The 24,254-nt window shown below is 37.7% G+C and overlaps 1 protein-coding gene and 1 long non-coding RNA gene across 2 annotated transcripts in view; one reads left to right on the top strand and one right to left on the bottom strand.

Annotated features, from left to right (window-relative positions):
• Positions 1–9,401, bottom strand: part of LOC132345273 (uncharacterized) — a 44,009-nt gene extending 34,608 nt beyond the window's left edge. The window contains exon 1 of the long non-coding RNA XR_009494499.1: positions 9,288–9,401. This is a non-coding gene — a long non-coding RNA (uncharacterized lncRNA). The remainder of the gene's footprint in view (positions 1–9,287) is intronic.
• The window catches only part of ARID2 (AT-rich interaction domain 2), a 208,680-nt gene that overhangs the window by 181,252 nt on the left and 3,174 nt on the right, over positions 1–24,254 (top strand). The window contains exons 17-20 of the mRNA XM_002687323.7: positions 5,837–5,975; positions 6,068–6,153; positions 9,397–9,520; positions 9,609–9,700. Coding sequence (XP_002687369.1) covers positions 5,837–5,975; positions 6,068–6,153; positions 9,397–9,520; positions 9,609–9,700 — 441 coding nt within the window. The remainder of the gene's footprint in view (positions 1–5,836; positions 5,976–6,067; positions 6,154–9,396; positions 9,521–9,608; positions 9,701–24,254) is intronic.

The following is a 24,254-nucleotide window of genomic DNA, read 5'->3' as shown; positions in this document are numbered from 1 at the left end:
ATCACTTTGCCAGATACTGTAAATCTAGTTTCTATCTTTTGAGAAAGTAACAGGATCCAAAAAAAAGTGTTTCTACTGTTTTTAGTTGGAGTAGCATTTATATTGTTATGCTTTAGTATAAGATTCAGGAGAAACAGAAAGATAGAAGATGCAAAAGAAGGGATAGTTTATGAAGAAACAAAATAGAATTCAGTATGTAAGTGAAGGAGTTAACCCTGGACACAGTGGCTACTTCTGGCTAATATCCAAAGGAAGGAAAAATGATTAATGACAGAAGATGTAATATAAAGAAAAAGGAAGTTAAGGAAGCTCTAACAGAGTAACAAATTCTTTCAGTAATAGCCCGTCCCCCCACCCAGAGATGTAAAAATCACTTAGTTCAGAAATTCACACGAATACAGGTGAAGATGAGCTCTAACAAGATTGAAGTTCAGTGTTTAACAAAAGGTGAAAAGTTTGGAGTAGGCTGTGGGGAGTGGTTTTGGGTGCAGAAATTAATAAAATGAGTTGTGAGTAATAGTTGATAATAGGGACCATTAACATGGAGATAGACTAATAAACTTTACTGAACAAGGTATGACAGTGTTGAAATAGCTGGGGAAAAGATCTCAGAGTACATGATTAACAAGATGGGCAAGGTTAAAATGAAAGGTTACCACTGCTACCACTACAACAACTACTACTAATAATAATGATTATGTTGATAATAGCTCTCATTTATTGTTGGCATACTATTTGCCAAATAATTTTACATGTATCACCATATTTAATTCCAACAGCCATCCTGAAAGCTAGAGTAACAATAAGTAAAATGAGTTTTGGAGTGAAGTTATTTGCTTAGTTGCTTTACCTGTGGTTGTTTGACCCCAAAGTGTGTGGGAGGAGGAGGGGAAGCAACCTTCACATTGTACATGCCAGAAGTTGCATATTTATTACAACAGTTTTTCACAGATGGTGATAAAGCATCTTAAGGAAGGACATTCTTTTTATTTGTACAAAGGCATCATATAACCATATGGCAGTGGTATATAAAATTATATTAGTAACAGACCCAGTTACTTAGACTCACAGACATAGAAAACAAACTATGGTTATGGAAAGGGAAAGGAAGTGGGGCATGGATAAATTAGGAGTCTGGAATTAACAGATATAGCTTACTATTATATAAATTAGGCAAATAGCAAGGTCTTACTATATTCAGTGAAAGTGAAAGTCACTCAGTCATGTCTGACTCTTTGCAACCCCATGGACAGGCTTCTCCATCCATGGGATTTTTGAGGCAAGAGTACCAGAGTGGGTTGCTGTTTCCTTCTCCTGGGGATCTTCTCAACCCAGGATCGAACGGGGGTCTCCCGCATTGCAGGCAGATGATTTACCCTCTGAGCCACCAGGGAAACCATTATGGAAAAGGATATGAAGAAGAATATGTATATAACCGAATCACCTATTGTATACCAGAAACTAACACAACATTGTCAATCAACTCTGCTTCAATTAAAAAAAACAAAACACCTCAGTTTTGTTTAAAAAACACAAGACAAAGTGAAGACTTATGGTGCCTCAGCAGTAAAAAACCTGCCTGCAGTTCAGGAAATGTGGACTTGATCCCTGGGTCAGGAAATCCACCGGAGAAGGAAATGACAACCCACTCCAGTATTCTCGCCTAGGAAATCCCTTGGACAGAAGAGCCTGGTGAGCTACAGGCCATGGGCTCGCAAAGAGTCGGACACAACTTAAGATTAAACAGCAACAACAACCAAAGTGTTAGCAGTTTAGGTAATTGAATCCCAGGAAATTTTTATTTTCATTTGGTTGCCTTTATGAAATTTTCTCATCTCTTTAAATGAACGTGTTGCTTGTTTCAGGGGACCGGGTAGGTTGTTGATAGAAAAGTAGAAGTAAGGGAAATTGTTTGGACACAGTGGTAGACATTAGTGACATCCCACTGCATGTCTTATTCTTCCCCATCTCAGAAAAAAATAAAGTTCCCTGAAAACTCATTGTTTTAATTTGAAATTACATTTATGCATTTTAAGTCCAAATATTCCACTTAGTGGATTTGGAAACCTTAATTTCTTTCCACCTTCATGTGATCATTGTAGCCAGCTTCATCACTGTTTTAGAACTTTACCTTGTACCATATTCAGTTAAAGTCTGGCTTGTATGACTTAAACAGTTAGATGAATAGAGAGAAAATAGAATTAGGATGAGTGGAAACACCATAGGTAAAAGGGACATAATAGACCCTGTGTTTAGCAGGTAAATTGAGCACTTAAAAATTCCTGTTGTCTTAAAACCACATGCACACAGAGTTGTGTGTGTTTAGTAGTTTAAATTGATTTAAAGAAGGACTAACTGCATTCTTTTTTCTTTTAACCAGTAGATTCATCAATTTTATGTATTGTAAATAAACTTGCTTCATTTAATGTATTACAAAATAGTTTAAAATAGATAACATTTTGACTCTGACAAGTCAGTGCATTTGGAGTTTGATTTGTGTGTTTGTCTGGTGTGTGTAAATGGTTTTACTTTTCAGTTAATAAATTAAGAGTATTTAGATAAAATCTTAAAAGTAAAATGAGACCTGTCTTCTTGTGATAGTAGTGTTCCAGTCATTATTTCATATTAATGAAATAGAATTATGAGTGAAAGTGTTAGTTGCTCAGTTGTGTCCAATTCTTTGTGACCTCATGGACTGTACCCCACCATGGAATTCTCCAGGCAAGAGTACTGGAGTGGGTAGCCATCCCCTTCTCCAGAAGATCTTCCCAACCCAGGGATCAAACCTGGATCTCCCTCATTGCAGGCAGATTCTTTATAACTATTGTTTTGTACTTTTTGACCTATTTCATATCCTGCCCCCCATCTCCTGCCTCTGACAACCACCAGTCTCTTCTCTTTACCTGTGACCTTAGTGGGAGGGTTTGGGGTTTTTTTTGTTATTCTTTTTTTCACCTTCCACATATTAAATGAGTTCATATGATACTTGTCTTTCTTGGTTTGACATATTTCACTTAGCATGATTCCCTTGAGGCCGTCCAGATTACAGATGACAAGATTTTCTCCTTTCTTCATGGCAGTATAATATTTCTCTCATTTTCTTTCCATTCATCTGTTGATGGACCCGTTGATCAATCACAAAGTCATGTCCGACTCTTTGCAAACCCATGGACTGCAGCACACCAGGCTTCTCTGTTACTCACTTCTCCCAGAGTTTGCTCAGATTCATGTCCATTGAGTCGATAAGGCCATCCAGCCATCTCATCCTCTGTTACCCCCTTCTCCTCCTGCCCTCAATCTTTCCTAGCATCAGGGTCTTTTCCAGTGAGTCAGCTCTTCACATCAGGTGACCCAAGTATTGGAGCTTCAGTTTCACCATCAGTCCTTCCAGTGAATATTCAGGGTTGATTTCTCTTAGAATGGACTGATTTGATCTTTTTGCAGTTGAAGGGACTCTCAAGAGTCTTCTCCAGAACCACAGTTCGAAAGCATCAGTTCTTCAGTGCTCAGCCTTGTTTATGGCCCAACTCTCCCATCTCTACATGACAACTAAAAAAACCATAGCTTTGACTATACTGATCTTTGTCAGCAAAGTGATATCTATGCTTTTTAATGCACTGTTTAGGCTTGTCATGGATACTTAGGTTGTTTCTGTATCTTGGCTTTTGTAAATAATGTTACAGTGAACATGGGGGTGTACATATCTTTTCAAGTTAGTGTTTTCATTTATTTGCTAAATATCCAGAGTGGGAATTGCTGGATCGTATGGTAGTTCTATTTTTAATATTTTGAGAAATCTCTATAGTTTTCACAGTAGCTACACCAGTTTACATTCTCACTAAGGGTGCACAGGGACAGGGGTTTTGTTTTTCTCCATATCCTCATCAACACTTCTTTCTTGTGTTTTTGATAGTAGTCTTCCTAACATATGTGAGGTAACATCTCATTGTGGTTTTGATATTGATTTCTTCATGTACCTGTATGTCTTCTTTGAAAAAGTGTCTAATTAGAACCTCTACCCATTTAAAAATTTTGGGATTTTTGCTGCTGAGCTGTATGCGTTCCTTATGTGCTTTGTATGTTAACCCCTTATGAGATGTATGCTTTATAAATATTTTCTCACATTCAGTACATTGTCCTTTTACTTTGTTGATTATTTCCATTGCTTTCACAGGTGCTTTTTAGTTTGATGTGGTCCCACTTATTTATTTTTGCTTATTTTTGTTTATTGTTGCTTTTGTTTTTAGTATCAGTATCAAATCTGCAGAAATCATTGCTGAAGCCTGTGTTCAGCAACTTAACACTTCTGTTTTCTTCTAGGACTTTTGTGATTTCAAACCTTACATTCCAGTCTTTAATCCATTCTGAGTTAATTTTTTTTTGTATGGTATAAAAGAGTAGTTGAGTTTCTTTTTTGTTGCATGTGGCTATGCATTGTTTCCAACATTTCTTATTAAGGCATTGTTTTCTATTATATATTTTTGACTTCTTTATCATAAATTAATTGATTATATATCCATGAGTTTATTTCTGGGCTCTCTCTGTTCTATGTGTCTGTTTTTATGCAGATGCCATACTGTTTTGATTACTGTAGCTTTGTAATATAGTTTGAAATTAGGGCACATGATGCCGCCAACTTTTCATGTTTCTAAGGATTGCGTTAGCTTTTTGGGAGCTTCTGCGATTCTGTACAAATGTTAGGATTAATTGTTCTATTTCTGTCAGAAATGCCATTGGAATTTTGGTAGGGAATGCATTTACTCTGTAGATCGCTTTGGGTAGTCACTTTAAACTATATTAATTCTTTGAATCCATGATAGTTTTATAATAAAACTATCAGAAATTATTTATATAGATGAAGTATTTATATAGATGGAATGAAATATGTCAGTTACAATGGTTTTTAACATCATCTTTTATACTTCAGTATTCAGTTCTTTTGATTAAAATTTATTTTAAAATGCCTATCATTTATTTCCTGAAGGAATATTAATTTGAAATATTATATATGTGCTCCACATCAGAAATTGGCTCAAATATAGACATGTTTATCTGACATCCATAAAAAATTCAATTCTGAGAGAGTTCTGCTATAAACTTTAAAGATATTGACTATATAAATATTTGAGTTAGTAGTTAGTAATTGAAGTCTTTTAATGTAGTCTTTGCTGTCTGGATTCCAGTATTCTCTCTCATTGCCATATATTCTATTTAACAAGGCAGTAGTACAGTGCCTGATTTTCTTCAGATTTCTGTCCTTGGCCAGATATACTAAGGTATTTGTATTATTAAACCTCAAGGTCTCTAACTGAGTAAGGTATGACGTTGGAGAAACGAGAGACATGACTTCTTAAACATGGATGGACATACAAAATGTGAATTCAACTTAAGAGCCAGACTCACCAAAGTTTATAGCATTTAGATTTTTAGATTGAATATGCTGGAGTTTATTATATGTGATATGAAATCTGGTAAATGCTTGAGCAGCTTCTAAAAGTACAACAGAGTATGGTATTTGTTTATGAGATTATGTTCTGTTGTGTTTTCAAATGAAATTTTATCTACTTTCAAGAGATTCTTAACTGACTTTCGTTGAAGTTAGGGAAATGAGAGTGAAATATTAAGCTTATATCTAATTACCAGAAGTGTTCAGAACTTTTGAGTATTTGACTTTTAAGTATAAGCAGAAATTTTAAAAATATTATTTGGAATGATATTTATTTGTACTGTTTTGCTCATTATTTGTTCTGGAGCTTTTGTATTAAGAGAGCAGGTTTTCTATTTTAAAGAACATATCTAAGTGTTAGAACATTTCTACTACTTCTATTTTTTGTAGGTGGTTTCAGACCCCCTCACAGGTTTTCTACCATGCAGCAACTGAACATGGAGGAAAAGACGTATATCCAGGGCAGTGTCTTTGGGAAGGTTGTGAGCCTTTTCAACGACAGAGGTTTTCTTTCATCACTCACTTACAGGTACACTTTCTTAATACTATTTGACTTGTAGCTCATTTAGTTGCATTAGAGATCTTGATGCTTATGTTTTTTACTTCCGTTTTCTTAAAAAGGACAAGCACTGTTCAAAGGATGCTCTGCTTGCAGGATTAAAACAAGATGAACCAGGACAAGCAGGAAATCAAAAATCTTCTACCAAGTAAGGAACATGAGTTTACTTCCTGTTGTGCATTTAAATAAAAGACAAATCAGGAAACTAGGCAAAATAGCAATAAAAGGCAATTCAGCATGTCAGGAGACAGGAAACCTGGGTTGTAGTCCAGCTATGTATGTGACCCTGTTCAAAGTGCATAAGTGCCCTAGGAATCACTTTTTATATTGGCTGAACCACATGGTGTATAAGTACCTTGTAGCTCTAATATTTTGATTCCACTTTGCAGACAAGTCACTTGGTAGTAATGGCAGATGATCTATGAGAAATGCTTTGTAAATTGGAAATAAATATATGGTTCTTTGTCCTTTGGGAGAGGAGTTGAACATGTACTTGATAATGGCAGAGAGATTTATTCCTACAACTACTCCTGAGGAGAGGCTACAGTGGCATGTGATGGTCCAACGTAAAATGTATATGTCACATTTACTGTTTGTTATTCATTTACCTTTTATTTCCATGAACACTTATAATAACTTGTAGTCAAGTTCTGAGTTGACTGTGGATTCCTGTAAGGTCCTTATTAAATTTACATAATATCTCCTATTTTGTAGTTTCCAACTGAGGGCTTTAATTCTAAATAATACAGTCAGCCCTCCAGATCTTTAGGTTCAACACCGGAAGATTCAACCAACCAGGGATCAAAAATATTTGAAAAAAATTTTTTTCAGGAAATTCTAAAAAGCAAATTTGAATTTGCCATATACTAGCAACTATTTTGGAGAAGGCAATGGCACTACACTCCAATACTCTTGCCTGGAGAATCCCATGGGTGGAGGAGCCTGGTAGACTGCAGTCCATGGGGTCGCTAAGAGTTGGACACTACTGAGCGACTTCACTTTCACTTTTCACTTTCATGCATTGGAGAAGGAAATGGCAACCCACTCCAGTGTTCTTGCCTGGAGAATCCCAGGGATGGCAGAGCCTGGTGGGCTGCCGTCTATGGGGTCACACAGAGTCGGACACGACTGAAGTGACTTAGCAGCAGCAGCAGCAGCAACTATTTACATATCATTTGCATTGTACTGAGTATATAAGTAATCTGAATGATTTACAACACACAAGAGGATGTGTGTAGGTTATATGCAAATACTGCCATCGCTTGGTATCTGTCTGGGATTGGCTCTAGGATTTTGGTATCCTCAGGGGGTCCTGGAACCAGTCCCCCATGAATACCAAGGGATAGTTGTATTTTAATTATTATAATATGAAGATAAATTAATGTCAACATTTTTTGAGATATTGCTGTGTACTGAACATTATGCCAAACATAGGGAATTCTGAGGACACGGTTTAGTCTAACTTCAGAGAGCTGAAATTCTAGACAGAACTACAAGGGTGGGAATACCAGAAGCTGCTTACATACTTTATTCATCCCGTTATTTTTTATTCTCTCCATTACTATTCATGCCTCAGCTAGGCACTAAAATATGACATGAAGTATACATGACCAAGATATATTTTGCCATTCTCAAGTCTGGAGATACAATGAGAGATATAGATGATTCTTATTAAATGGCATCAAATGCACAGGACACTGTGAAAGCCCACCTACACCAATGTAGGAGACCATAGAAGGCTTTGGATAGAAAGTGAATCCAAACTGAGATCTATAGAATGAGGAAAAAATAGCTGAGGCTTTCATAAGCCATAAACATGAGTTTAGATTTACCCTCAAAGCAGTGGAAAGTCACTTTTCTGCCAAATAGTTTTTTCTATAATTTTCACTGTACAGTTGACCCATGAACAACACAGGTATCAACTGGGAGGATCTGCTAACAGGTGGATGTTTGTCACAGTGAATACTGTGATGCTGTAGCATCTCTGGTTGGTTGAAGCCACAGATATGGAACTGCAGGTGTGGGGGTTCAAATGTAAAGTTATATGCATATTTTGGACTACAGGGAGAGTGGGTACCCAAACTCCCATGTTGTTCAAGGGTGAACTGTATTTAATTTGTATATATTAATGTAGCTTTCAGCCTCCCTGGTGGCTCAGATGGTAAAGAATCTGTCTCCAATGCAGGAGACCCAGGTTCAATCCCTGAGAACCCACTCCAGTATTCTAGCCTGGTGAATCCCATGGACAGAGGTGTCTGATGGGCTACAATTCATGGGGTCACAAAGAATCGGACATGACTGACTGACTTTCACTTCACTTCTATGTAGCTAATAATAGTATGCTGCAGTATGTTTGATTTTGTTCAAATTTGGAGGGTTATTTTGGTATATCTGTTATAATAAAAAACCTTTGTCATTTATACATAGTCAATAATTTTTATCTGTGTTGATACATAGATCTTTATCTAGAGAAATCTATATGTAGATATAGACAAAATTGGCTTTCAATTTAGAGATTGCTTTTATGTTAACTTAATATTCAGAATTAGTTTACTCATGTAAAAAAATGCCAGAAATATCCCCACTTTACAGATGTGAAACCTGAAGCGCAAAGGGGCAAATGGAACAGTTCAAAGTCATGCAGCTAGTGAGGGGCAGGAACAGGACTTTCTCCCGGGAGCCAGTTCTCTCTCCAATGTTGCCTCAGCAGAATGCAACGGATACTGACTGAGGCAGTTTTTCTGTGTGGCAAAGGAAACCTAGAGTAGTTTGAATCTGATTTTATATAAAATCTGTCTCTGCAGTCCCTCCATCTTTGCTAAAGGACAATAGAGCTATACTGAAATGATTGAAATTGGTTAATAAAAAATTCTATAAGATAGTAATAGTTTGAAATGTAGTAGTTAGCATAATTTCATGTTATTATCGTATTAGATGATCTTTTCCTGGGTGACCTATACATATACCAGTACACTCTTAGGAGATATATTTTACTTGTAGGTACCATTTAGCAAAACTAATATCCAGCTCAACTTGTAGACTATTCTTTGTTAACATCTTAACATTGCATTCAAAGATGTGAACTCAACTTTTAAGCTATTTATATGGGTTAAATTTATATATATATATGGGTTGTATTTATATATATATATATGGGTTGTAGTAGGACATCTGTTGTTTGCTTTAAAGTTGATAGATTGCAAATAAAAGACCATGAATCCTTTTGCCTCGGTTGACACAAAGAGTAAGTATTACTGCTGGGCCACCAGAGCTTTTACTCACCCTGTGTCTACTTCGAGTAACCACGTTCAGGTTTGGCAGGTTGGTCATTTGTTGTCAGTCTGCCTGAATTGTCATGTTAACAATCTCTTCCTCTCCCTGGTCAATTTAGGCAGCCAGCTGTAGGGGGCACAAGCTCAACTCCTAGAGCACAAAAGGCCATTGTGAATCATCCCAGTGCTGCCCTTATGGCTCTAAGGAGAGGATCAAGAAATCTTGTCTTTCGAGATTTTACAGTAAGTGAGCCTTGGAGCCTTAACTATGAAGGTGTGAACACTGTATGATTTAGATCTTTATTCTTTTTCTTTTCTTTTCCTTATTAAGGATGAAAAAGAGGGACCAATAACTAAACACATCCGACTAACAGCTGCCTTAATATTAAAAAACATTGGTAAATATTCAGAATGTGGTCGCAGGTGAGTAATGTTTTCTGTAGTCAGAGTGAATTTATATTTTACTGTTACCTGTAAGTTAATAAGGTTAAATATCTGCATTGTACTCACTGTTTTTCTCACCAATTTTTGGATATGTCCAAAAGCTTATGTCAAAGTAGACCATCATAGATTCTTAAAAGCCACAAAAGTGGAAGTTGAAACAACCAGAAGGTGTTCTTGAACTTATTTAAGTTAAATTTCTCGTTCGTCATAGAATTTAGAGGAGAAAGTAGGTCTACCAAAGAAAACTTGGGAGTTTACTAGGAGGAAAAAGGAATTGGTTACTTGAATCATGTGGAATTAGAATGGAATTCAGTTTGATAATTGCCGTTTTAATGAAACCATCAAAGTAAAAGATATGCTAAGATCCTTGGACTTAGGAGAAAACTTAGGATTTTATAAATCTATGGAAACTGGAAACAACTCTAACTCTTGAGAAAGCAAATGTAGATTTGTCTCCTTTGAACCTTGAAAATAATTTTTTAGTATTCTTCCTCCACCTTCAGCTGACTCAACTTGGGCTCGTTAGTTGGGAAGTTATGCTTTAATGCATCTTGCCTTCCAGACAGTGCTTTTCTCTCCTACTTTTTCTCTTCTCACATGCTGTTAATCGAATCTACCTTGGTTCTCCTCCTCCTATTTTACCTTGTGTTGGATCTTAATAACATCTCTTGTAGTTACATTCCAACTGGACTTTATGAACATAAAAACAGAGGCATCAATTACAAAAAAGCAATTACTTTAACTATATCAAACTTTAAAACTTAGGTAAATTTAAAGTGAGTAAAACTTAAGTTTAAAAAAAGTGTTTGCAATAACAAAAGTTAATATATTTCATGAATCAAGTATTCCCACAGAGGAGTAAGAAAAATTAACATTCAAATTAAAAATAAAGTTTTTTCAGAAAAAAAAGTAAGAAGGTTTTGTCACTAGCATCTCCCAATTGCATTTATAGAATCATTTCTTCCTTCCTTTCTCACTATATTTCTCTTCCTACCCCTTCTTTTGCTGCATATCAATTTTAGCCAAATTAAACCACATGCAGATTCCAACCACCCTAGATGTCTTTCATGTCACACTTTTGTATCTTCCCTGGGTTGCGGCCCATTGAGCATCTGTAAGCCTTCCCTAATCCAGCTCAGATGCTGGCATCTGTGTGCTGCCTTTCCTGTGCTGTATTCCTTTTCCTCATTGAGTCTGTGTTTATAACATTTCTGTTTTATAACATTTCATCTTACTGTTTTGTAAGTAGTTTTTCATATGGCTTTCCACCCTACTGTGTCTCTCAGATCTAATCTCTTGAATCTGTTTGTCACTTCCACTGTATTAGGCCACACCTGAATGGCCTAGTGGTTTTCTGTACTTTCAATTTAAGTGTGAATGTTGCAATAAGAAGCTCATGATCTGAGCCACAGTCGGTTCCAGGTCTTGTTTTTTCTGACTGTATAGAGCTTCTCCATCTTCAGTATTGACCATCTGGTGATGTCCATATGTAGAGTCATCTCTCATGTTGTTGGAAGAGGGTGTTTATTACGACCAGTGGTGCATTCTCTTGGCAAAACTCTGTTGGTCTTGGCCCTGCTTCATTTTGTACTCCAAGGCCAAACTTTCCTATTAACTCCAGGTATCTCTTAACTTCTACTTTTGCATTCCAGTCCCCTATGATAAAGTGGATGTCTTTGTTTGGTGTTAGTTCTAGGTCTTTTAGGTCTTCCTAGAACTGTTCAACTTCATCTTTGGCATTAGTAGTTGGGGCATAGGCTTGGATTACTGTGATGTTGAATGGATTGCCTGGGAAAGGAACTGAGATCATCCTGTCATTTTTGAGACTGCACCCAAGTACTACAGTTTGGACTCTTGTTGATCATGGTAATTAATAGTAATTATGGAGTAATTAAGAAATTACTCCATTTCCTCTAAGGGATTCTTGCCCACAGTAGAAGATATAATGGTCATCTGAATTAAATTCTCCCATTCCCATCCGTTTTAGTTCACTGATGGCTAAAACGTCGATATTCACTCTTGCCACCACCTCTTGTTTGACCACATCCAATTTATCTTGATTCATGGACCTAACATTCCAGGTTCCTAATAATATTTCTTTACAGCATTGGACTTGACTTTCACCACCAGAAACATCCACAACTGGTCATTGTTTTTGCTTTGGCTCAGCCTCTTTTCTAAAGCTATTTCTCTACTCTTACCTGGTAGCATATTGGACACCTACGGACTTGAGGGGCTCATCTCTAGTTTCATACCTCTTTGCCTTTTCATATTGTTAATGGGGTTCTCAAGGCAAGAGTACTGAAGAACTTTGTCATTCCCTTCTTCAGTAGACCACGTTTTGTCAGAACTCTCCACCATGACCCAACCGACTAGGGTGGCTCTACACAGCATGGTGGATAAGAGTCATTAAGTTACATCCATGTGATCATTTTGGTTAGTTTTCTGTGATGTGGTTTTCATTCTGGAGGCCATAGGATTGTGATTCTTGCTTCTTCTGTTATGGAGGCAGTGACCAAAACCATCCCAAAGAAAAAGAAATGCAAGAAAGCAAAATGGTTGAGGAGGCCCTGCAGTTAGCTGAGAAAAGAAAAGAAGTGAAAGGCAAGGAGAAAGAGAAAGATATGCCCAACTGAATGCAGAGTTTCAAAGAATAATAGGGAGAGATAAGAAAGCCTTCTTAAGTGAACAGTGCAAAGAAATAGAGGAAGGCAATAGAATGGGAACAACTAGAGATCTTTTCTAAAAGAGAGATACCAAGGGAATATTTCATGCAAAGATGGGCTCGATAAAGGACAGAAATGGTATGGACCTAACAGAAGCAGAAGATATTAAGAAGAGGTGGCAAGAATACACAGAACTGTATAAAAAGGATCTTAATGACTTGGATAACCACTATGGTGGGGTCACTCACCTAGCGCCAGACATCCTGGAGTGTGCCGTCAACTGGACCTTAGGAAGCATTGCTATGAACAAAGCTAGTGGAAGTTATGGAATTCCACTGGAACTATTTTAAATCCTAAAAGATGATGCTGTTAATGTGCTGCACTCAGTATGCCAGCAAATTTGGAAAACTCAGCAGTGGCCACAGGACTGGAGAAGGTCAGTTTTCATTCCAATCCCAAAGAAAGGCAATGCCAAAGAATGTTCAAACTACCATACAGTTGTGCTCATTTCACATGCTAGCAAGATATTGCTCAAAATCCTTCAAGCAAGGTTTCAGCAGTACGTGAACCAAGAATTTCCAGATGTACAAGCTGGATTTAGAAAAGGCAGAGGAACCAGAGATCAAATGCCAGTATCAACTGGATCATAGAAAAAAACTAGAAAATTCCAGAAAAACATCTACTTTACATCACTAACTATGTTAAAGCCTTTGACCATGTGGGTCACAACAAACTGTGGAAAATTCTTGAAAAAAATGGGAATACTAGATCACCTTTCCTGCATCCCAAGAAACCTGTATGCAGGTCAAGAAGTACCAGTAGAACCAGACATGGAACAATGGACTGGTTTCAAATTGGGAAAGGAGTATGTCACGGCTATAGATTGTCACTCTGCTTATTTAACTTAAAGGCAGAGTACATTATGTGAAATGCCAGACTGGATGAATTACAAGCTGGAATCAAGATTGCCAATAGAAGTATCAACAGCCTCAGATATGTAGATGATACCAGTCTTATGGCAGAAAGCAAAGGAGAACTAAAGAGCCTCTTGATGAAAGTGAAAGAGGAGAGTGAAGAAGCTGACTTAAAACTCAACATTCAAAAAGCTAAGATCATGGCATCTGGTCCCATCATTCATGGCAAATAGATGGGGTAAGACATGAAAACAATGACAGACTTTATGGTGTTGGGCTCCAAAATCACTGCCGATGGTGACTGCAGCCATGAAATTAAAAGACATTTGCTCCTGGAAAGAAAGGGACAAACCTAGACAGCATATTAAAAAGCAAAGATATCACTTTACTGATGAAGCTATGGTCTTTTTAGTAATCAGGTAGGGATGTGAGAGTTGGACCATAAAGAAGGCTGATCACTGAAGAACTGATGCTTTTGAACTGTGGCGCTGGAGAAGGCTCTTGAGAGTCCCTTGAACAGCAAGGAGATCGAACCAGTTAATCCTAAAGGAAATCAACCCTGAATATTCATTGGAAGGACTGATGCTGAAGCTAATATTCCAGTGGTTTGGCAGTCAGATGCAAGGAACCAAATCATTGGAAAAGACCCTGATGCTGGGAAAGACTGAAGGCAGGAGGAGAAGGTGGTGGCAAAAGATGAGATGGTTGGATGGCATCACCAACTCAATGGACATGAGTTTGAGCAAACTCCAGGAAATGGTGAAGAAAAGGGAAGCCTGACTTACTGCAGTCTATTGAGTCACAAAGAATCAGACACCACTTAGCAACTGAACAATGTCCCCCTTATTGACATAACTACAGATTTTCTCTGAGTAGTCTTTGTAGCCTGCACCTACAGTACAGTGCCCAATACAGTCAGAGATCATTCCTACTTCCTCCTTATTCTTTAAGACTCAGCTCAGGTCACCTCTTCTTTTCATGAATTTCCCTCACTACCCACCCTTGACTTAAGGTGCCTCCTCCAGATTGCATGTTATTATTTACATGCGATCTGTGAAAGCAGGAGCTGAACATTTATTTTGGTTTTTGTGTTCTTAGTGCCTAGCATAATGTTGGGAATATAATAGTGATTCAATAAATATTTTATTGATAGTTTTTCATAGAGTTCTCATCTGGAATTTGTGTGGACAATTGAAATTCTAAAAATAAATTTAAAACTTTTTCCTCACATTCAAGTTGCACATTCTTAGGTTTACAGCAAAGCCACTTTGGCTACATTTCATTATTGAACCAAAAGTTTTCATTTTACTATTTTTGTTTTGTTGTTGATTTTGTTATTTTATTTAACTCTAAACCTTCCAGTTGTCTTTTGGCATCTTCATTTGCTATGATCCTAGAATAGTAGAAGCAAAAGAATTAAAGAAATCGATTAAATTCTTTCCATTCACCTTCCCAGTCTGGATTGAAACCTCCATATAGAATGTCTGTTGAATATCTCCAGGGGTGAGAAGTTTTGGTAGAGCAGGCAGGCAGATTCTTTACCATATACAGGGAAGTCCCTGGAATACTAACAGAATCTGGCAAAACCCATAGATATAAGGAAGAGAATATAAGAAATCAGAAGATAATTCTCTGTTGATATATGGAATCTCTCGTGGAATATGTTACAGGGTGTGATTTTTTTTAAAAAACTAAAGCAAATTATATTTGCAATAAGAAAATCACAGGTCAACAGAAAGATACATGGAAATTTACTTTCATTTTATAGTACAGTATACTGAAGAGTATGAAATGTTCACATTTTTTAAAATTTGGAAAGTTCAGAATCTGGTTGTTTGAATAATGTAAACTGTTTAAACACAGTTTATCTCCTTTCTGATTAAACTTGATCTTTGGAGAATTGCAATATATTTGTCTTCTTTTTGATGTATTTATCTTTTATCTGTGTAATACATGTTGTTGGTGGTGTTCAGTCACCAAGTCATTCTGATTCTTTGTGACCCCATGGATTGCAGCATGCCAGGCTCCTCTGTCGCCTACTATCTCCTGGAGTTTGCTCAAATTTATGTCTGTTGAGTTGGTGATGCTATCTAACCATCTCATTTAAAAACAAAATGATTTTTCTTCACTAATCATGAACAATATGGAAAAAAAATGAACAGTTCTGTTTACAGTAAATCAGAGGAATAAAATATTTAATCATATTAACCAAGGAGGTAAAGACTTACACCATAAGAACTTTACATTGCTGAAAGAAATTAAAGAAGGTGTATAGAAATGGTAAGACATCCTTTGTTCATCACTTGGAAGGCTTAATACTGGTAAAATGTCAATAATACTCAAAGCAATCTACAGATTCAGTGCAACCCATATCAAAATTTCAATGATATTTTTTGTAGAAATAGAAAAATTTGTTCAAAAATTCATATGGAATCTCAAGGAACCTTGAATTACAAAACTATCTTGAAAAAGAGGAACAAAGTTAGAGGACTCACACTTCCTGATTTCAGATTTTTCTGCAAAACTATAGTGATCAAAAGCATACACTGTCCTTAGTGACATAAAGACAGACACACTAACCAATGGGGCAGACTGGAGAGGCCAGACGTAAGTCCTTGCATATATGGCCAAATGATTTTCTATAAGGATGCCAGTTCTCTATTCAATGAGAAAAAGATAGTCTTTTCAACAAATGGAGTTGGGAAAACTGGAAATTCACATGCAAAAGAATGAAGCTTAACCCTTATCTAAACACTATATGCAAAAATTAACCCAAAATGCATCAAAGAGACAAAACTATAAAACTCTTAGAAAAAACCTCATGATGTTGGATTTGGCAGTTATTCTTGGATATGGCACTAAAGTCATGGGAAACAGAAGAAAAAATAATTTGAATCTTGTCAAAATTAGAAAAATTGTGTGTCAGTATTAACAGAATATACAGACAGTCAACAGGATGATAGAGAAGAATTACAAACCAAATACAAGGCGGTGAATATTTCAGACTATATAAAGAACTCCTAAGATTTAACAACAAAAAGCAAGCAAATCAAATCAGAAATGGGCAAAGGACTTGAATAGAAATTTCTATGAAGAAGATAAATAAATGGCCAATAAGCACATAAAAAGATGCTCAACATTACTAATCATTCAGTTCAGTTCAGTCGCTCAGTCATGTCACTCTTTGGGGTCACTCTTTGCGACCCCATGAATCACAGCACACCAGGCCTCCCTGTCCATCACCAACTTCTGGAGTTGACTCAAACTCATGTCCATCAAGTTGGTGATGCCATCCAGCCATCTCATCCTCTGTCGTCCCCTTCTCCTCCTGCCCCCAATCCCTCCCAGCATCAGGGTCTTTTCCAATGAGTTAACTCTTTACATGAGGTGGCCGAAGTATTGGAGTTTCAGCTTTAGTATCAGTCCTTGCAATGAACACCCAGGACTTAGCTCCTTTAGAATGGACTGGTTGGATCTCCTTGCAGTCCAAGGGACTCTCAAGAGTCTTCTCCAACACCACAGTTCAAAAGCATCAATTCTTCGGCACTCAGCTTTCTTCACAGTCCAACTCTCACATCCATACATGACCACTGGAAAAACCATAGCCTTGACTAGATGGACCTTTGTTGGCAAAGTAATGTCTGCTTTTCAATATGCTATCTAGGTTGGTCATAACTTTCCTTCCAAGGAGTAAGCATCTTTTCATTTCATGGCTGCAGTCACCATCTGCAGTGATTTTGGAGTCCCCAAAAATAAAGTCTGACACTGTTTCCACTGTTTCCCCATCTATTTCCCATGAAGTGATGGGACCAGATGCCGTGATCTTAGTTTTCTGAATGTTGAGCTTTAGGCCAACTTTTTCACTCTCCTCTTTCACTTTCATCAAGAGGCTTTTTAGTTCCTCTTCACTTTCTGCCATAAGGGTGGTGTCATCTGCATATCTGAGGTTACTGAGATTTCTCCCAGCAATCTTCATTCCAGCTTGTGTTTCTTCCAGTCCAGCGTTTCTCATGATGTACTCTGCATATAAGTGAAATAAGCAGGGTGACAATATACAGCCTTGATGTACTCCTTTTCCTATTTGGAACCAGTCTGTTGTTCCATGTCCAGTTCTAACTGTTGCTTCCTGACCTACATACAAATTTCTCAAGAGGCAGGTCAGGTGGTCTGGTATTCCCATCTCTTTCAGAATTTTCCACAGTTTATTGTGATCCACACAGTCAAAGGCTTTGGCACAGTCAATAAAGCAGAAATAGATGTTTTTCTGAAACTCTCTTGCTTTTTTGATGATCCAGTGGATGTTGGTAATTTGATCTCTGGTTCCTCTGCCTTTTCTAAAACCACCTTGACCATCTGGAAGTTCACAGTTCATGTATTGATGAAGCCTGGCTTGGAGAATTTTGAGCATTATTTGACTAGCGTGTAAAGATGCTCAACATTACTAATCATTCAGTTCAGTCATTAGGAAAATGCAAATCAAAACCACAATAAGATACAACTTCATACCTATTAGGATGGCTTTTATTAAAAACAAACAAAAAAAACTGAGAACACGTGTTGGCAAGGATGTGGAAAAATTGGAACCTTTGTGCATTGCTCATGGTAATATAAAATGATACGGTCACTATGGAAAGCAATATGTCTTTTCCTCAAAAAATTAAACATTTCAGGACTGCCCTGGTGGCGAACCTGTATAGGAATCCACCTGCCCGTGCAGGGGCCACAGGTTTGATCCCTGGTCCATGAAGATTCCACATACCACGGAGCAACTAAACTCATTCACCACAACTACCGAGCCCATGTTCTGGAGCCCATGAGCTGCTACTACTGAGCCCGTGCACCACAACTTTCTGAAGCCTACACACTCTCAGGCCCGTGAGCCACAACTACTGAGCCTCTTGTGCTGCAGCTACTGAAGCCCATTCTCCTGGAGCCTGTGCTCTGCAACAGGAGAAGCAACAAGAAGCCTGTGCGCTGCAACTAGAGAGTAGCCGCTGCTCACTGCAACTAGAGAAAATCTGTGCAGCAATGAAGGCCAGCACACCCTAAAGTGAAAAAATAAAAATAAGTTAAAAATTTAAACGTTTTATCCAGCATTTCACTTCTGGGTATATACACAAAATAACTTAAAGCAGGGGATTGAACAGATATATTCATTCACCATTTTCATAGCAACATTATTTATGATAGCCAGAAAGTAGAAGCATTCCCACATGTCCATCAGTAGATGAGCGGATAACTAAAACGTGTGTGCACACAATGGAATGTTGGAGTATTATTCGGCCTTCATAAAGAGTGCAGCTCTGAAGTATGCTACCGCATGAGTAAACCCTGAAGACATCGTGTTATGTGAAATAAGCCAGACACAAAATGACAATTTTTGTTTGCTTCCACTCATATACGGTAATTGGAAGAATCAAATAGAAGGTAGAACAGCAACAGCCGTCAGCAAGGCTTGGGGAGGGAGGCAGTGGGGAATTCTTACCGGTTGTGGGAAGATGAAGAATTTCTGGAGATGGATGGTCGTAATGGTTGCTCAAGTGTGTGTGTACTTAGTGCCACTGAACTGAACACTTAAAAATGACTAAAATAGTCATTGTGTGTATTTTACCACAATTTAGAACTGAAAACAACAAAGGAAGGACTTAGGGAGAATGCAGAGTGGCTGCTAATGAGTATTAGGTTTCTTTTTTGGGGTGATGAAAATATTCTAAAATTGATGGTGATGGTTGCCCAATATACTGAATGCCACTGAATTACATACTTCAAACAGGTGAATTGTGTGGTGTATGAAATATATCTCAATAAAGCTGTTACTTATAAAAGACTATATATTAATACTCCCCTATCTCACCCTTCATACCCACCTCCAAGAGACAGCTTTCAACAAGTCGAGTTTATTTTTCTGGCTCTTTACCTCCATGTTTCTAAGTAGCATGTTTATATTACTGTTCCTTAACTGACCTATTTTTCACTTTACCTGTTGACCCTCTTTGTATGGAACCCTGTTAAACCTCCCCTCTTCACGCCTTTTTCTTTCCTCATGATTGTTACATCTTATATCAGTATTGTTTTATTGTTTGATGCTGAGCCATGTGCTACTGTTTTACATTTCTTTTTTCTTTCTTTTTCTGGGGTTAATGATTCTCTTGCTTCCTGATTAGCTTTACATAGGCCTAATGCTGATTTTTTCATATATTTCAATTAGTATGTTTCAAGCCTGTGTATAAACTACCTAAAAACTTAGCAGAGTTGTAAACCTCTGTGAGTTCTGCATTTTTTCCGTTTGGAAACTGGCCTCGGCAGTCTGGAGAGCTTGCTTTGTTGGCCTGGACAACAACTGTCCTTGGGAATTCCTTCTTTGTTGAACCTTTTTTTTTTTTAATATTTACTAATCTTTCTATATTCACATGCTCAGGGTGAATTTACCCCTAAGCCCTGAAACAACAACAAAAATATATTACTTAGATGTTTTATAATTTTGGTATCCGAAATAAAGACAAATAGAAAACTATGTCAAAACATTAAAAAGTTGCAAAATTTCATTAAAAGTATTTACATTTGTATTCTAATGCCAGATTTACAGATAATTCTTTTAAATAGAACACTCTGAAATATGAAAATAATAAAAAAATATTGTTAAATATCCTCAACATATTCATCGATGAAATTCCAGTTGTTAGTTACTGTTCCAAGTTTAGATGTTTATGAATGGCCAAGGCCGCTTACAGTTCTTGGTACTTTTTTATCCTTTATTCTTGGTTCCTCTGTAAACCTTTTAAATGGCCACTGATCACTGCCAGGAATCATTTAAACATAAACAGGATTCTTCTGTAACTAGCAAGATCGACCTATTAAATGCAATCAATGTTATCAGTCACTAAAAATTAAGTGTTTTTGCAAACGTCTTGTTTACGTTACAATATATAAAAAACATTACATGTATATTTCTTAAAAATTTTGATTGGAGAGAAAAGGATAATTTCTTGGTTAACTTTTCTCTTTCCATTTAAAGGAGTGTTTTATGTGTACTTCAGCAATGGGTTAGAAGGTCATGGCAACACCTTTTTGAACCAGGAAGAATCATTTTGTAATTACCTTGGCATCCATACTCTGTTCTATCTAGTAAAGTTTTACGTTATCTTTTTCCCCATACTTTTAAATTTTTTAACAGTATATTTTTGAAGGTAATTCTCTTCATAAGTATTTTGAGTCAACCACATGAGAAAGTATTAGTTCACTGCAAACAGAGACTGACTAGTGTAAGTTCACTGTCACTCACTTACCCAGGAAGTACCTTGCTCAAATAGCTATTAGTTTTTTTCTATTATATATTCTGTTGTTTTACATGATTTGAAATTAAAATTTCTTACATTAACTGTATGGTACAAATTAAATCAGTCCCATGAGTTTCTAGTGGGCATCCTCGAAGCTTGCCTGTCACACACTCAGGAGGAAGGTGTACCCTTGGGCCTGGGGCCAGGCACGGATGGGAGGGCCAACCTTTGGGTCTCTAGTGGGCTGGGCACTTGGGGATCACACGCCTGGACTCAAAGATGGCCTTTCCAAGCACGTTTGGACAAATGCTGACTTTTCCCTATGGCTATCTGGCTCTGAAGCCAGGCAAGCCACTTCCACAGGCTGAGGGGGTTGGGTTGGTTGGGGGCTGATGAGGAGAGGTTTGCTTTCATCATTTTACTTGGCTTTTTATTAAAGTATGGTATACCGTGTTGGAGAAAGAACATACAGTTCCAGTTTCCACAGATCCCACCGGGTCAGGGTGATGGCCGAGCAGAGGCTCAGAGGCTCCTTTGAATGTTACACAGGATGGAGGTTGCTCCTTCTGCCCCAGGGACTTAAGGAAGGGGGCCTTTCTGACTGAAACACCTGAAACCTTTTTTTTTCTTGAATCCTACTTACTTCTTTTACTTGATTTACTCTCATGTGGTAAGGCGGCACCTCCATAATTTCAAGGCCCTACATGTATGAAAATATTTTTAGTTTACCCTTACTCCTGATAGTTTGGTTAGATTATAGAAATCTAGATTGAAGAATCACTTTCCTTTAAAAATCTGAGGACACTGCCTTACCTTAGCACGCAGCTTTGCTGTTTAGAAGTCCGGGACATTCTGGTTCCCATTCCTTTGTATGGGATCTGTTTTCTCCCTTGGGAGCTCTTGGGTCTTTTCTTTTTCCCTCCCAATTTCTGATATTCTGAAATTTCATGATGCTGTGTCTTGGTGTGGTTTGTTGCTGTTGTTGAAGTGGGCATTTCATTTCAGTGGGTCCTTTCAGTCAGGAGATTCATGTCCTTCAATAATGGGAAACTCTCAAATGTCTCTCTTTATGATTCCCTGCTCTCCATTGTCTATTCCCATTTCTAGAACTTCTGGCTTTTTTTGGATAATAGACCCTTGTAGAGTGACCCTCTGATTTTCTTTTTTTTATTTTTGTCTGTTTAATCTATTTTCTGGAAATTTCCTTGACTTTATCATCGAATCTATTGAATTTATGCTTCACCTCTCATGCTTTAAATTATGAAAGCCCAAGGTGCCAGTTGTTGCTGTTTTGTAGCATTCTGTTCATAGATTGAATACAGTGCTTGCTCATCTCTCTCTGAAGGTATTACCAGTATTTTTTATATAATTATTGGGCTTCCCTGTTGGTTCGTGGTAAAGAATCTGCCTGCAGTGAAGGAGATGCAGGAGACCCAGGGGTCAGGAATATCCCTTGGAGGAGGAAATGGCTACCCACTCCAATATTCTTACTTGAAAAATTCCATGGACAGAGGCGCCTGGCAGGGTACAGTCTTAAAGGGTCAGACATGACTGAGCCCGCTGATCTGTCTGTTTATTTTTGGCTTTGATGGGTGTTTGCTGCTGCGCAGGCTCTTCTCTAGTTGTGTTAAGCAAGGTCTACTCGCTCTAGTTTCGGGGTGCAGGCTTCTTGGGGCTTCTCTTGTTGGGGAGCACAGCCTCTAGGGTGCGTGGGCTTCAGTAGTGGCAGCTCTAGAGCACGATCTAGAGTTAGATGCACGGGCTTGGTTGCTCTGCAGCATGTGAAGTCTTCCAGATCAGGGATCAAACGCGCATCTCCCACATTGGCAGGTAGATTCTTAGCCACTGCGCTGCTAGGGAAGCCTGAAGATACTGCCAATGTTTTTTAATTTTCTTTGGCTCCTAGTATGGTTGTTGTTTACTCAGAATCCTCGAATGTTTGGGGCTGGGGCTTCGTGCTGTATTTTAAGAATGAAATACCTGCCAGCTTGCTGGAAGCTCTGGGTGCATGATCCCCACATGCCACTGATGATTGTCATTTTAGGGTGGTCCCTGATGAGCTATTTTGCTTCCTTGAAACCCCTCAAATACTGTCTCTATCGAGATTGTTTCTCCAGGGAAGAATCTTTGATTTTCTTGCCTTTAGAAATGAGCAACTTGAGGGAAAGTCTGTGAGGGCCTGCATTCTGGAAACAGAACTGCGGGTGGGGTGGTGAGGAGGGTCTCACCATGCTGGAGTATGTTCACTTCCCTTCACACTGCCTGTGTCTCTGTAAGTCCTAAACTTTTCTGATTTAGTTTCTTCAGAAAATAAATTTCTTTTATTCATTTTGGGAAGAAAATAAGATAAACTTGTATTCAAACTGAAGTATTTTCCTAAAAGCTGATTTGTGACTTAAATTGTTTTTACTAATCCTACTTAGAAGTTATTTCTTACCCGTTAAGTGCATTAAAATAACACAATGTTTATCTTTTGTTAAACACATCAAAAAGATAAAGGAACTTTTGAAATTAAAATTTAAAAGTTGAAAGAACAGTAAAGGGCATATTTCATTTTTTATCTAATGAGTGCTTGTTTAATCCTTTAACCCCCCAAAATAAATGATACTAATTTATATAAAAAATGAAATTGTTACTTTAAAATTATCCTAGTGATTTTAGTCTTTCTAGTTTTATCCATGCAACATAAAAATAAAACATTTTTACATGTGACTTTATTGGTTTAGAAAATATGACTTTATTAAGTTTTTTAAAGTAAAGCTTTTTGCTTTATCAAAATATTCATTCATTATAGAGGAAATAATTTGATTACACTTAGTAGAGTCTTTTTAAATGGAGTTTGTATGACTATTTTTTCCAGAAAATAAAGTTGTAGACATTTTATAGTTCATTTAAAAATTTGTTAACCTAAAGAAAAGTTAAAAGAAGTGTGAAGCTCAATAAACTATCACAAAGTGAACCACCCACATAACCAGCCATCCACATTATGAAATTGATCAACACTAGTACCACAGTGCGGAGAAGGCGATGGCACCCGACTCCAGTCCTCTTGCCTGGAAAATCCCATGGATGGAGGAGCCTGGTGGGCTGCAGTGCATGGGGTCGCTAAGAGTCGGACACGACTGAGCGACTTTCACTTTTCACTTTCATGCATTGGAGAAGGAAATGGCAACCCACTCCAGTGTTCTTGCCTGGAGAATCCCAGGGACGGGGGAGCCTGGTGGGCTGCCGTCTATGGGGTCTCACAGTCGGATACGACTGAAGCGACTTAGCAGCAGCAGCAGCAGTACCACAGTGTCCCTCTGCGTGTCCCGTACCCCCCCCCCACCCCATCTTTACCCCATCGTCATCTGTGGGAACACTGTCCTGATCATAGGCTAACTTCACCTAATTTTGAATTTTATATAAGTAGAATCATTTAATTTTTTTTTTTCTTGTGCTAGTTTGCTTTTTCTCTCAGTGGTGGTAGTGAAATTCACTCATGTTGCTGTGTACGTATAGCAGTATAGAATTCTGTTGTATGAATATACTCAAATTTCTTTTTTCCATTCTATTTGTGATGGGCATATGAGTTGTTTCCAGTTTAGGACTATTAAGAATAATGGTGCCATGAACATTCTGTGAATATTTTCCGGCCATATTTGTACATATTTCTGTTTTTATGAAAGATTGGTGA

Source organism: Bos taurus, chromosome 5 (assembly GCF_002263795.3).
Source record: "Bos taurus isolate L1 Dominette 01449 registration number 42190680 breed Hereford chromosome 5, ARS-UCD2.0, whole genome shotgun sequence".
NCBI classification, from domain to species: Eukaryota; Metazoa; Chordata; class Mammalia; order Artiodactyla; family Bovidae; genus Bos; species Bos taurus.
This window is presented reverse-complemented; position numbering and strand designations above follow the sequence as displayed.